An 11,547-nucleotide genomic window follows, 5' to 3' on the forward strand; every position below is an offset into this window, starting at 1 on the left:
CTGGGAATGGTAGTCCAGGCCGAGGGCGCCAGTTCGGGCCGGGGGCCGCGGCAGCATCCTCCCGTACTACGCTTCCCGGCGGCGCCCGCGCGGGAGGCAGGGGGAAGCAGGCGGTGCGCTGTGCGTTTGGGCCGCGGCTCCGCTTCCTGCCGCCGGGGAGTAGCGGCGGTGTGGTGCGGTGAGCTGCGGGCGCGGTGGGCTCGGGCCTGGCGGCATCTTTCCCAGCGGCCGCTTCCGCGCTCCGGCTGCGGCGGGGTGTCGCCGGTGGGGTGTGGGTGAGGCAGCAGGCGAGACGGCCCGGCAGCGAGAAAGCCATTCCTGGCGAGGGTGGGCGGCGCCCGCGCAAGCGGCCCGGTGACCTGCCGGTCCCTCGGGGCAGCCGGGTGAATACCGTTCCGGGGCTGCTGTGTTCGTGCTCGATCCCCGAGCTGGTCACATACTGGTGTTCAGGTCATGCACTGAGGGGGACGCGTAAGCGGACGTCGCGCTGCCTGTAATTCTGTACAAGTGACTTGTCTTTGTGTTGTGTTGGCGACACCAGTGCTTGTAAAAACTCTCTTTTGCCCCGTGTAGGCTTTTGAAAAACCTGATTTTCAAAATGAATAAAGATGCCCAGATGAGAGCAACCATTAACCAAAAACTAATAGAAACCGGAGAGCGAGAAAGGTAAGTAGGCTCCCTACTCCCTGCCGCTAAGAGGTCTTAAATACTATCAAACATGAGCTATGTCTAGAAGTAAAGGTGAAGTAAATGCCTACATGTGAAAGTCCTGAGTATTATATAATGCTATATAGAAAACAAACCCTAGCTGGTGAGGGGCCTGGAGCACAAATCCTATGAGGAGAGGTTGAGGGAGCTGGGGGTGTTTAGCCTGGAGAAGAGGAGGCTCAGGGGTGATCTTATTACTGTCTACAACTACCTGAAGGGGCATTGTAGCCAGGTGGGGGGTGGCCTCTTCTCCCAGGCAACCAGCAATAGAACAAGGGGACACAGTCTCAAGTTGTGCCAGGGTAGGTATAGGCTGGATATTAGGAAGAAGTTCTTCACAGAGAGAGTGATTGGCATTGGAATGGGCTGCCCAGGGAGGTGGTGGAGGCACCGTCCCTGGGGGTCTTCAAGAAAAGACTGGATGAGGCACTTAGTGCCATGGTCTAGTTGACTGGATAGGGCTGGGTGATAGGTTGGACTGGATGATCTTGGAGGTCTCTTCCAACCAGGTTGATTCTATGATTCTGCCTTTTAAACAGTTTTAAGTTCCACACTTGAGACACTGGAAAACCAAAGGATGGAGTGATTGACTTATGAACTCTAAAGGTCTTTCCTCTGTTATTTTGCATTGAAAAGCTCTTGCTTCGTGTGGAAAAAAAACAAACCCAACATTAAATGCAGTTGATAAAAAGAATGAAAACTTCCTCTTTTGTTTTCAAGTTTTACTTGTGATCCTTTCTCATGTTTTGTTCGGGAAGGAAATATGCAGTGGAAAACGTAAAAGAGCCCTTGTGCAAATCACTGGGCTCAGGGAAGTAGTTGGAGGCTTAACTTCCACATCAAAGCACATTTAAAGTGTTGGGAACACTTTCTGTTCTTAACAAGGCTTTATATTGTTTTAACAGGCTTAAAGAGTTGTTGAGAGCCAAACTGATTGAATGTGGATGGAAAGATCAGTTGAAAGCACATTGCAAAGGTAACTGTGATCAACCTAGGTTTTGGACAAATTGAAGTCACAGATGAAGGCTTTACTACCTGAGAATTGATTTAAGTGAGGCAGGCAAGAGGAAAGTAGCCCTGGCAATTGGTTTTACATGCAAGAAAGTTCTTTGCCATCTTGGCAAAAAAAAAGATCTTATAACTGGTCTGAACCTTATTAAGCTTCTCAGAAGAATATTGGAATTGATTCCCTAAATATTCATGATGATGCAGCTTTTTGGGTTTTGAGAAAGATGACTGCCTTACCACAGGAGAATAAAATCTGAGATAAAGGAAAATGGAGCAAATAGAATTGTATGCTCAAGAAAACTCTCTTGTCTGCATATAGGAGAGAAAAGTACATTTGTACTCCTTTTGAATGCAGTTCTTGAAAATAAGGTCATCTGCTTAGGGAACACAAGCAGATGAATCTTTAAATAGCCAGATCTTAAGAAAACATTTAATGTCTAGGGGACAATCAATTCTGTGTACAGAGAGACAGTTAAAAACATTCGTGTTCAGACAAAATATTTTTAGGTTTATGCAACTCATTTGAGGTTTCTTCTCAGAATTGACTTTGCATATGTCAGCAGTCTTCAAGGCACTATAGACAATTGTTTAAATACTGGTATGAAATAATCATGCAGTCATCTTAATTATAGCTTTCTCATTTTGCTGTAGATGTATATCTTTCAGATACACTTTTTTACTTAGCTGAAATAGACAGAGTGTTTTTAAACCAGTTAGGGAGAGCAGTAAGTATATTCTGTTTCTGTGGTTTCCCTTGTTGTATGCTCCAGTCCTTTTCAAATTGCATCTTTCTCTCTATTATGTAAATAATGTGTTTGAAGAGCTGAGTGGACCAACTTGTGCACTGCTCCAGTGCTCCTGTAATACAGATCTGGAAATACTCAAATAAGCTTAAACTGCAGTGTTTGATTTTAAAATATGAACTGATCAACAGGTATCAGTAGTGACATGTATCCATCCTTAGATGTGTTGTTTGAAGGAGAGATTAAATCCACTGTACAGTGAAGTAGTTACTGAGTTAGGTCACAAGCTACTTTATACTCTTTGAGTGGTGTATGCAGGTTTAGGCTCTTAAACATTGGCACAGGTATTCTCTTCTAATGAATTAAATAAAGGACTTAAAATGTGGGGTTTGTTCTTTCCCAGATGTCATTAAAGAAAAAGGATTAGAGCATGTTACTGTTGATGACTTGGTGTCAGAAATCACGCCCAAAGGCAGAGGTAAGAAATCACAAACATGGATGTGGCAGTGCATTAATAAACATACCTACCTTTATGTCATTAGTATTTTGAAGCCAGCATTATGAGCTTGCCTGCTTCAGATTAAAGGAAAAATGATGATGGTTTGTTAATAACTACAAATAAATCATGTAAATTTGTATTGTGTAACAGCCATTCAAAATCTGTGACAAGCTGTATGTGTAGACCACTTTTGTAGGTTACGTTACTGAGTTGTGAGTCTGTATTCATCTATGTAACTGTCTTAATGGTCTCTGAAAAATTGGGGTATGCAGCAGAGATGTTTTGTAATTCCAGTTTTTTTAAAGGTGAAAAGTCTGCACTAACAGTACTAGTGTCATGGGAAGTGGGGAAATGAAAAGGACATAGCATACAGATCCTTAAGGAAACCCTGCAGTCTTCTTTATATAGAGTTCTTAGACTTTCTAATAGGCTTTGGTGTTAGTGGGAGAAACTTCTTTAAATCTTAAATAAAAATAGACCTGCAAAATAACTTACTGATGATCCTTACTCTGAGGTCATAACTGAAATATTTTTTTAGGAGTCTTAAAATTTGTGAAGGAAAAAAGGTAGGATAACCAAACTAGTTTCTGCTGTTTGTCCTGTTTACTAATTATTTCCCCTGAAATTTTCCTATTTTCTTGACTATGGCTAGATAAAAAATACCAATAATAACAATGTTCTCAACAGACTTCAATTTTATCCTACTTTTACTTGGAAAAAAAAAAAAAGATGTGCTGTATGAAAATCAAGTAGGTTCAGTTACTTTATGTATTTATAGAACTGAAAGGACAAAGAACAGAAACAGCTGTTGTAAAAGTTTGGTATTAGCATATTTCCCATGTTGTCTTCTTTACTACTTGCTTTTGTATTTGTGTTTCAGCCTTGGTACCAGACAGTGTAAAGAAAGAACTCTTGCAAAGAATAAGAACCTTCCTTGCCCAGCATGCCAGTCTTTAACTTGGACATTGATCTGGGATACAGTGTTTCCATTTTGGTATTACGTCAATGGTGTCAGGATTGGAATGCAGTTTACATGCTTAAGGATGGAAAAACTTCTCTTTTTTTTTTTCTATATGATGAGTTGAAGCTTCTTTGCACTGCATTGATTTCTTAAACTTGGTGTTATTTTAATTAAAAAAAAAAAAAAGAATAATTTTGGACTTGAGGTTTTAAGGCTCTTCTGTCAGTGCACTGTAGCAGCGTGCCACTTACTCCTGCTTTTAATAATCCACAACTTCACATTTGTGCAGACTTGCTCAGATTTTCTGAAAAGAGGCATGGTTAACAAGTACATTAATTAAAAATGCAGAGAGTGGGGGAAAAAGGTCTGTGGTGTACTACAACTCGTATCCTCTCTGATTTTCCCTAACTAGCTGGGCAGCATGAAGAAGACTACATGAAAATTGTAGGTGGCATTCCTGCTGGTACTTCAGTAGAGAGTGGTTTGAAGTCTCTGACTTCTGCTGCAGCTCATTCCTAAGAGATTGAATTCTTCAAACAAAGCAGTAATTCCCTCTTCAAGTTTATTTAATGAAAAGAGAGTCACAATTCTGCTCCACAATAATGACTGTTTCCTAGCTTTGCTGCTATTTTTGGTATTTTTCAGTGAGGTGGATCTTTGTGGCCTTTGGAAGTTTCAAATATAATACAATAATTTGTCAGCATCTCTTAAGATGCTACATTTTTAAATTCTTGCATCTGGAATCACACCATAAAGAGCTGCCAAAATAAAGTTTATGAAAGAGATGCTCGATTCATGCAGGATCAGTTTGAGCTAACAGATGATGAACAGCAGGAGACATGAAAGCAGAAACTGACTGAGCAATTAGATACTGCTGTGACTCAGCTACTGTGAAAAATTAACTGGTCCGATGTGAATACTCCTAATTACAACTGACCCAGTGTGAATCTTTATACTCCTAATTACAGGAATGCTCTGAAGAGTGGCGGCTCTAGCGGGTTCCTCAACTTCCCCAATCGCGGCTGCCCGAGGAGCCGCTCGGGGGCACCCGTGCCTCACGCTTGGGCCAGGCGGTGACTGCTCCCCGCCGCTCCCCGGCCCCGCCGTTTGGCAGCGGAGAGGAACGTCCCGCGGTGTGCGCCAGGGCGAAGCGCCTCCTTTCCGCGCTGCCTGCGCGCCGGCAGCTTTGGCTGTGGCTGCGCTGACCTGGGCACCGCACTGGGCTGGGAATACGTGGCAGCAGCAGGACTAGCCGTGCCAGACTGCGAGTGGCTTGGTAACTTGGCTGCTTGGAACTGGGGAATCGATGTGAGAGAGGAGTCTGTCAACAGTCAAAGGTCAAGTCTGGCACTAGACAAAAATCAGTGTAAACTGGGCAGTACTGATGCTCAGTGGGTTAAAGATGTGACTGGCCACAAGTACCTTTGGTCTCATGTCCTGACTGCGGCTGCAATGCCTCAGGAGCCAGGCTCAGGGATCTGCTGCAGTATAACAATGCTCCTCTGAGGGCCCATACACTCTTAAACCCTTCATACCAGTTTAACCATATGTGCAGCATGGTCTCTGTACAGAGATAGATGTCACAATGGTGGATGGTAGAAGAAAATCCCTCTACTTATAAGCCCATCTTGTTTTATTTATTTACTTATTTGCATTGGGTCTGTTAATTCAATGTTTGAATTTGCAGAATGTTTGGTTAAAATAGCAAATTCTGAGCTCTTCATTCTGGACTTGATTTATGCAATGATTTATGCTGGAGTACAGAATGTTTCTTCACACCACCTAGCAGAGGGTTTATTTAATATAGCTGTAAATTATCTTCCATATTATTATTCTTGTTCTTAGAGAACGTTGCTGATGTTCTTTGATATTTTGCACAACTTTAAAAGTAATCACAGAATCACACAAAATTAACCAGGTTGGAAGAGACCTCTAGGATCATCGAGTCCAACTTATCACCTATCCTTGTAATTCACTAAACCATGGCACTAAGTGCCTCATCCAGCCTCCTCTTAAACACCCCCAGGGATGGTGACTCCATCACCTCCCCAGGTAGCCCATTCCAATGCCAATCACTTTTGCTGTGAAGAATTTCTTGCTAATGTCCAGTCTAAACCTGCCCTGATGCACTTTGAGGCTGTGTCCTCTTGTTCTGTCACTGGATGCCTGGGAGAAGAGACCAACCTCCACCTGGCTACAACCTCCTTTCAGGTAGTTGTAGAGAGCAATGAGGTCTCCACTGAGCCTTCTCTTCTCCAGGCTGCACACCCCCAGCTCCCTCAGCCTCTCCTCACAGGGCTGTGCTCCAGCTGCCTCACCAGACTTGCTGCCTTTCTCTGGACACGTTCAAGTACCCCAACATCTTTCTTAAATTGAGGGACCCAGAACTGGACACAGCACTCAAGGTGTGGCCTGACCAGCACTGAGTAATTGTTTGATGAATAGCAGCAGTGCATCATGGGCACACAGTAGTTTGCTCCAGAGCTTTCACTTATTTCCTTCACTTTGGTGGGCCAGGGTAAGACTTAAGGTATTCATATACTGAACTGTGGAAGGCTTGTTTGATTAGCAAACATTTGAGATTCCACACAGAACATGACAGTTGAAGTGCAGCTGCTGTGAGTTGCGGTTCTCCTCTGCAGGCAGCCCATGTTTGGCACAGAATAAAGACTGAATACAGGAATTTTCAGAAAGCTGTGCTGACCAATCTGAAGGTAAACTCTTGACAAATAGCTCTTTTATGTGCTTCCACAATTAAGCTGTAAAGTCTACCTAGACTGGGTTACTATGCATTCAGAGGCCTAGAAGGAAGAGGAGTGAGTGATTGCCTTCCAGACATATACCAGCAGCTTCCATCTCAAGGTAATGCTGCCTGCTCTTTGATGTGAAGAGCCTAATGGCTCAAGTCCCCCCAATGAGTTCTCTTAATCACATCACTGCAGCCTCCATTTGATAGCCAGGTAAAAATTCATATCTGAAAACATAGGCAGATCCAAATTAAACTGGAGTAATCCGGTCAGAGGTATCTTGATGGCTCTTCTAAGACTTAGATTTGACATATCAGCAATGGGAGGGTTTTTTTTGAGGAATAAATAGGTCTCCTTAGCAGCCTCAAATGTTTGTTTTAAATGCAGATTTCACTTCACAAAAGCACAGGGTGGCTTCGTTCTGCAAAGTTTTCTCTGTACAATCTCAGTTGCTGCTCATTGGGTTGAGTATTGAAAACAATTGCTAACATTCAGGGTTCAGCCAGAACTTCATTGTCCTATTGAGGTTTTTTTTTTTCACACACTGAAAAATAAGATGATCTGTGCTGTTAGAAGTTCCAGATCTATAACATTTACAGGCAGATAGATGAATTAACTGTGCATTTTCAGTGTAATGAAAGTGTCTTTACTAAGGCAGACAGCACACAGAACTAAATAGTCAAGAAGTGACAATTCAGGATTAATGTGAATTAGCTGTGGGCCAATAGATCTTTTAAGTGGCTGCTCTATATGTACACTCTAGCAGCTGATTCAGCTTGGTCTTTTTGTAGAGAAGCTTGTGAAAAATAAAATCAGTTTGTACACTGACATTGAAATAAAAGGTCAGATAACAGCTAGAGTAAATTATAGCTCTGGATGTGCAGTAATCCAAATTCTATGTGACAGTGAATTGAATAGTCCTACTGCTGTCATTGACAGGCCAATAGAAAAAGTTAGCTTAGCCTCTCCTTAGTCAAGCCCTGAGGGGTGTGAAATACACAATGAGCTGAAAGTGGTTACAGATAATTATTTGTCCATGAATACTTCTCCACATTGGCATGGTCAAAAAAATGTTATAAACCAGTAACATCACCAAGAAATTCTACTGGGATGTCAAGATTCCAGTCAGATAGAACTGCAGCCTTTTGCCACCAAAGGTTTTTCAATTGTTTTTCTGTTGTTTCCCCCCCCATCCCTTTCTTCTTCATTCTTGTTTACTGCCAGAATGCTTCAGGGTAGACCTTTACCACTTGGAGAACAAGTATGTCTGAAATCTTTAGAGAATAGAGTAGAATCAGCCAGGTTGGAAGAGACCTCCAAGATCATCCAGTCCAACCTAGCACCCAGCCCTAGCCAGTCAACCAGACCATGGCACTAAGTGCCTCATCCAGGCTTTGCTTGAACACTTCCAGGGATGGTGACTCCACCACCTCCTTGGGCAGCCCATTCCAATGCCAATCATCTCTCTGGAAAGAACTTCCTCCTAACATCCAGCCTAGACCTCCCCTGGCACAACTCGAGACTGTGTCCCCTTGTTCTGTTGCTGCTTGCCTGGGAGAAGAGCCCAACCCCACCTGGCTACAGCCTCCCTTCAGGTAGCTGTAGAGAGCAATGAGCTCTGCCCTGGGCCTCCTCCATTCTAAATACCCCCAGTTTCTTCAGCCTCTCCTCACAGGGCTGTGCTCCAGGCCTCTCACCAGTTTTGTTGCCCTTCTCTGGGCACATTCCAGTATCTCAAAATCTCTCTTGAATTGAGGAGCCCAGAACTGGACACAGCACTCAAGGTGTGGCCTGAGCAGTGCTGAGTACAGGAGAAATCCAGAAAGAGTCCATCAGTGGTATTAAAAAAATACTGCTGCTTCTCAGCTCTTCTTTCTGGAGGGTAACAGCTCTGCACCACCTAGCCCACGTCCTCATCACATTTAATTGTCAGACTGTGGCACTTAAATATTTGGCTTTAAGTTAGGGATGATCAGATTGTCACTGGAGCAATGAAAACTAGGCAATGCTTTTATCTGCTGGCTTCCTTCAGATTTCTAAATATTTGCAGTTAAATTCAGAATCGAATTGTACTTGGCCAGTTTTTCACTTTCTAAAGGAAACAGCTGTAGCTGCAGAGCTGAATTTGGAATGACTGAAGCCCCAAATGAGGAAAAATAAATTACTTTCCTCATAAATAATTTATATTTCACTACTTCTGTGTAATGGATTGGTAAATAAGCATTCTGCTTGGAATGAGAAAAGGCCTAATCTTGCTTTAGTGTTTTGCAGATTTATCATGGTTCTTTCTGTCAGAACAGTTCTATTCTTTAAAGTGGTTCTTACACTCCCCTTATAACTAATGAAGCGACCCAGCAGTTGATCATAAAAAACACCTCTGAAAGAAATACCTGCTGGTTTCTGTTTGTTGGAGTTACTAGGAAAGAGTTTATCCGTGCTTTCAATCATTGATCCTGAGGTAAACACGTTGCTGCTGATAAAAGCTGGGCTTGGCAGCCTGTGGGTGAATACTGACAAGGGCAGCACAACCTGGCCGCTTTTGTTGGCTGGCTCCCAGTAGCTGCCTGTGTACAAAGTCAGCACAACGTTGAGTTTTTATATCTAGTGCAGAGTGGAGAAGCAACATTTAATTCCCTGGAAAGCAGTGATACCAAAGTCATCATCTGCTGTCGTGGGATCTTTGGATGAGTAAGAAAAGAGATAATAGTAACACTGATCTCTGATGTGTGTACTTCAGTGGTGAATGCATTCACAGAATCAACCAGGTTGGAAGATACCTCCAAAATCTTCCAGTCCGATCTTTCACCCAGCCCTGTCCAATCAACTATACCATGGCACTAAGTGCCCTATCCAGTCTTTTTTTGAACACTTCCAGGAATGGTGACTCCACCACCTCCCTGGGCAGCCCATTCCAATGCCAATCACTCTCTCTGTCAACAACTTCCTCCTGACATCCAGCCTAGACCTGCCCGAGCACAACTTGAGACTGTGTCCCCTTGTTCTGTTGCTGGTTGTCTGGCAGAAGAGACCAATCCCATCTGGCTACAACTTCCCATGATGTATGACCTGTAATTTTGAAAGGAAGAAGGAAAGAGAACTGACAGGGACAAGAGCATTATTGAGGGATAGCACTGGTAGTCAAGCTTTACCATTCTCCCAGTGCTAGTTTATTGGAAAGAAAGCTGATAGAAAAATATGAATGTGATGTGTCAGAAGCTCTTCAGGAAACACAGGAAACAAAGACCACTTTAAACAGAGAAATGCCGAAATTGTTGGTGGAAATAGAAGTAAATTTAAATGCAAATTTTCAATGATGTGGTGCTTGTAAAAGTCCAGTTGCTTCATCACTGGGACAAACTATGAAAAAACATGGTGGATCCTTAAGTTTTTCCCCAGAGCTGGCAGCAGCAGCTGAGCTTCTTCCAGCTGAGAAGGGAAAACCAGAATAAATACTCCATGTTTATACTTCTGCTCACTTGGAAAAGGAAAAGAGGCATCCCCAAAAATGTAAGATCCAGAGCAGTTCATGGATTCTTATAAATGTCCTCTGCTTGGAACATAACTCTTCTGTCCTGGCAAAGCTGACTGGCATCTCAAATGTTGTTTCCTAATACTTTCCAAGGTGAAGCTTTTAAAAAGTTTCCATAAAGAGAAATGCTGCTTCAGCTGAACACAAGCTGAAGCTGTTAGCCCCAGGACAGGTGTAACTGAGTGAAACACAGCACCTTCAGAATCTGCACTGGAAGTGGCACTACCAGGTAGCCATTACAATATTTTTTTTTTTTGGTGGCTTAGAATCATAGAATCATAGAATCAACCATGTTGGAAGAGACCTCCAAGATCATCCAGTCCAACCTAGCACCCAGCCCTATCCAGTCAACCAGACCATGGCACTAAGTGACTCATCCAGTCTTTTCTTGAACACCTCAAGGGATGGTGCCTCCACCACCTCCCTGGGCAGCCCATTCCAATGCCAATCACTCTCTCTGTCCAGAACTTCCTCCTAACATCCAGCCTAGACCTCCGCTGGCACAGCTTGAGACTGTGTCCCCTTGTTCTATTGCTGGTTGCCTGGGAGAAGAGGAAGGAGCAACAAAAAATACCCAGTGCAGTAGAGAATCAAACTCCTGCAGCCTGCTTTGAGGTCAGGAAGACCTATGCAGTCACTGCTGCACTTTGGCCTCTTTTGGTGACAGCTTCCCAAAAAATCACTTTGAGTGTGCACATTTTCCCAGTGTCAAATACGATTTTAAATATACTACATGCTTGCTAAAAGTCAGTCTGTTGAGATGAAAGGACTTCATAGCTTAGAAGTTGACTTCCCATGAGCTGACAAAGCCTTCCTCTACCCCATCTGTTGAACATACTGAAAGTGGAGGCATACTCAGAGCTCTGGAAACAAAAATCTCTACGTTAGGTTACTTATTATCTGCCTCCTTCTCTTTCCTGGGCACCGGCAAGGAATGAATGTACTGTCCCAGGAGGCCAGCCAGTGAGCATGTATAAGCACTTTTAAAAGTGTCTGAGTGCACAGAGACACTGTCAAGATCTGCTGCCAGTTGAGGCTCTGCTCTCTCAGAAGCCACCTCAGCGATTTTGGTTTTAGTAGCTTCCAAATTTACAGCTCAGCATCTATGCAACCACACAGCAATACCCTTACAACCATATGTTAAGCATCCTGATCACAGAGACACAGAATTAACCAGGTTGAAAAAGACCTCTAGGATCATTGAGTTCAACCTAACACCTAACACTTCTAATTAACTAAACTATGGCACTAAGTGCCTCATCCAGCTTCCTTTTAAACACCTCCAGGGATGGTGACTCCACCACCTCCTGAGGCAGCCTGTTCCAATGGGTAATCACTCTTTCTGTGAATAA

At 43.3% G+C, this 11,547-nt stretch overlaps 1 protein-coding gene across 3 annotated transcripts; it reads left to right on the forward strand.

The window, feature by feature from the left end:
- Positions 1 to 70: 70 nt before the first annotated feature.
- ENY2 (ENY2 transcription and export complex 2 subunit) lies at positions 71 to 4,118 on the forward strand. Of its 3 annotated transcripts, none has more exons than XM_064154162.1 (5): positions 71 to 178; positions 574 to 666; positions 1,614 to 1,684; positions 2,863 to 2,937; positions 3,839 to 4,118. In XM_064154162.1, the coding sequence occupies exons 2-5, from the start codon at positions 599 to 601 to the stop codon at positions 3,913 to 3,915; spliced, it is 291 nt and encodes a 96-aa protein (XP_064010232.1). In that variant the 5' UTR covers positions 71 to 178; positions 574 to 598; the 3' UTR covers positions 3,916 to 4,118. The 3 variants fall into 3 exon arrangements, with proteins under 3 accessions (XP_064010232.1, XP_064010234.1, XP_064010233.1); XM_064154164.1 differs by lacking the exon at positions 71 to 178 and adding an exon at positions 202 to 275; XM_064154163.1 differs by lacking the exon at positions 71 to 178 and adding an exon at positions 292 to 493.
- The last annotated feature ends 7,429 nt before the right edge of the window (positions 4,119 to 11,547 follow it).

Source organism: Pogoniulus pusillus, chromosome 14, assembly GCF_015220805.1.
Source record: "Pogoniulus pusillus isolate bPogPus1 chromosome 14, bPogPus1.pri, whole genome shotgun sequence".
NCBI lineage: Eukaryota > Metazoa > Chordata > Aves > Piciformes > Lybiidae > Pogoniulus > Pogoniulus pusillus.

Bases quoted from the DNA above. Each gene is read 5' to 3' on its own strand.
- ENY2 (XM_064154162.1), top strand. From the start codon at position 599: ATGAATAAAGATGCCCAGATGAGAGCAACCATTAACCAAAAACTAATA. The intron at 667-1,613 runs GTAAGTAGGCTC...TTGTTTTAACAG, and splicing joins GAAACCGGAGAGCGAGAAAG to GCTTAAAGAGTTGTTGAGAG. The intron at 2,938-3,838 runs GTAAGAAATCAC...TTTGTGTTTCAG, and splicing joins AATCACGCCCAAAGGCAGAG to CCTTGGTACCAGACAGTGTA.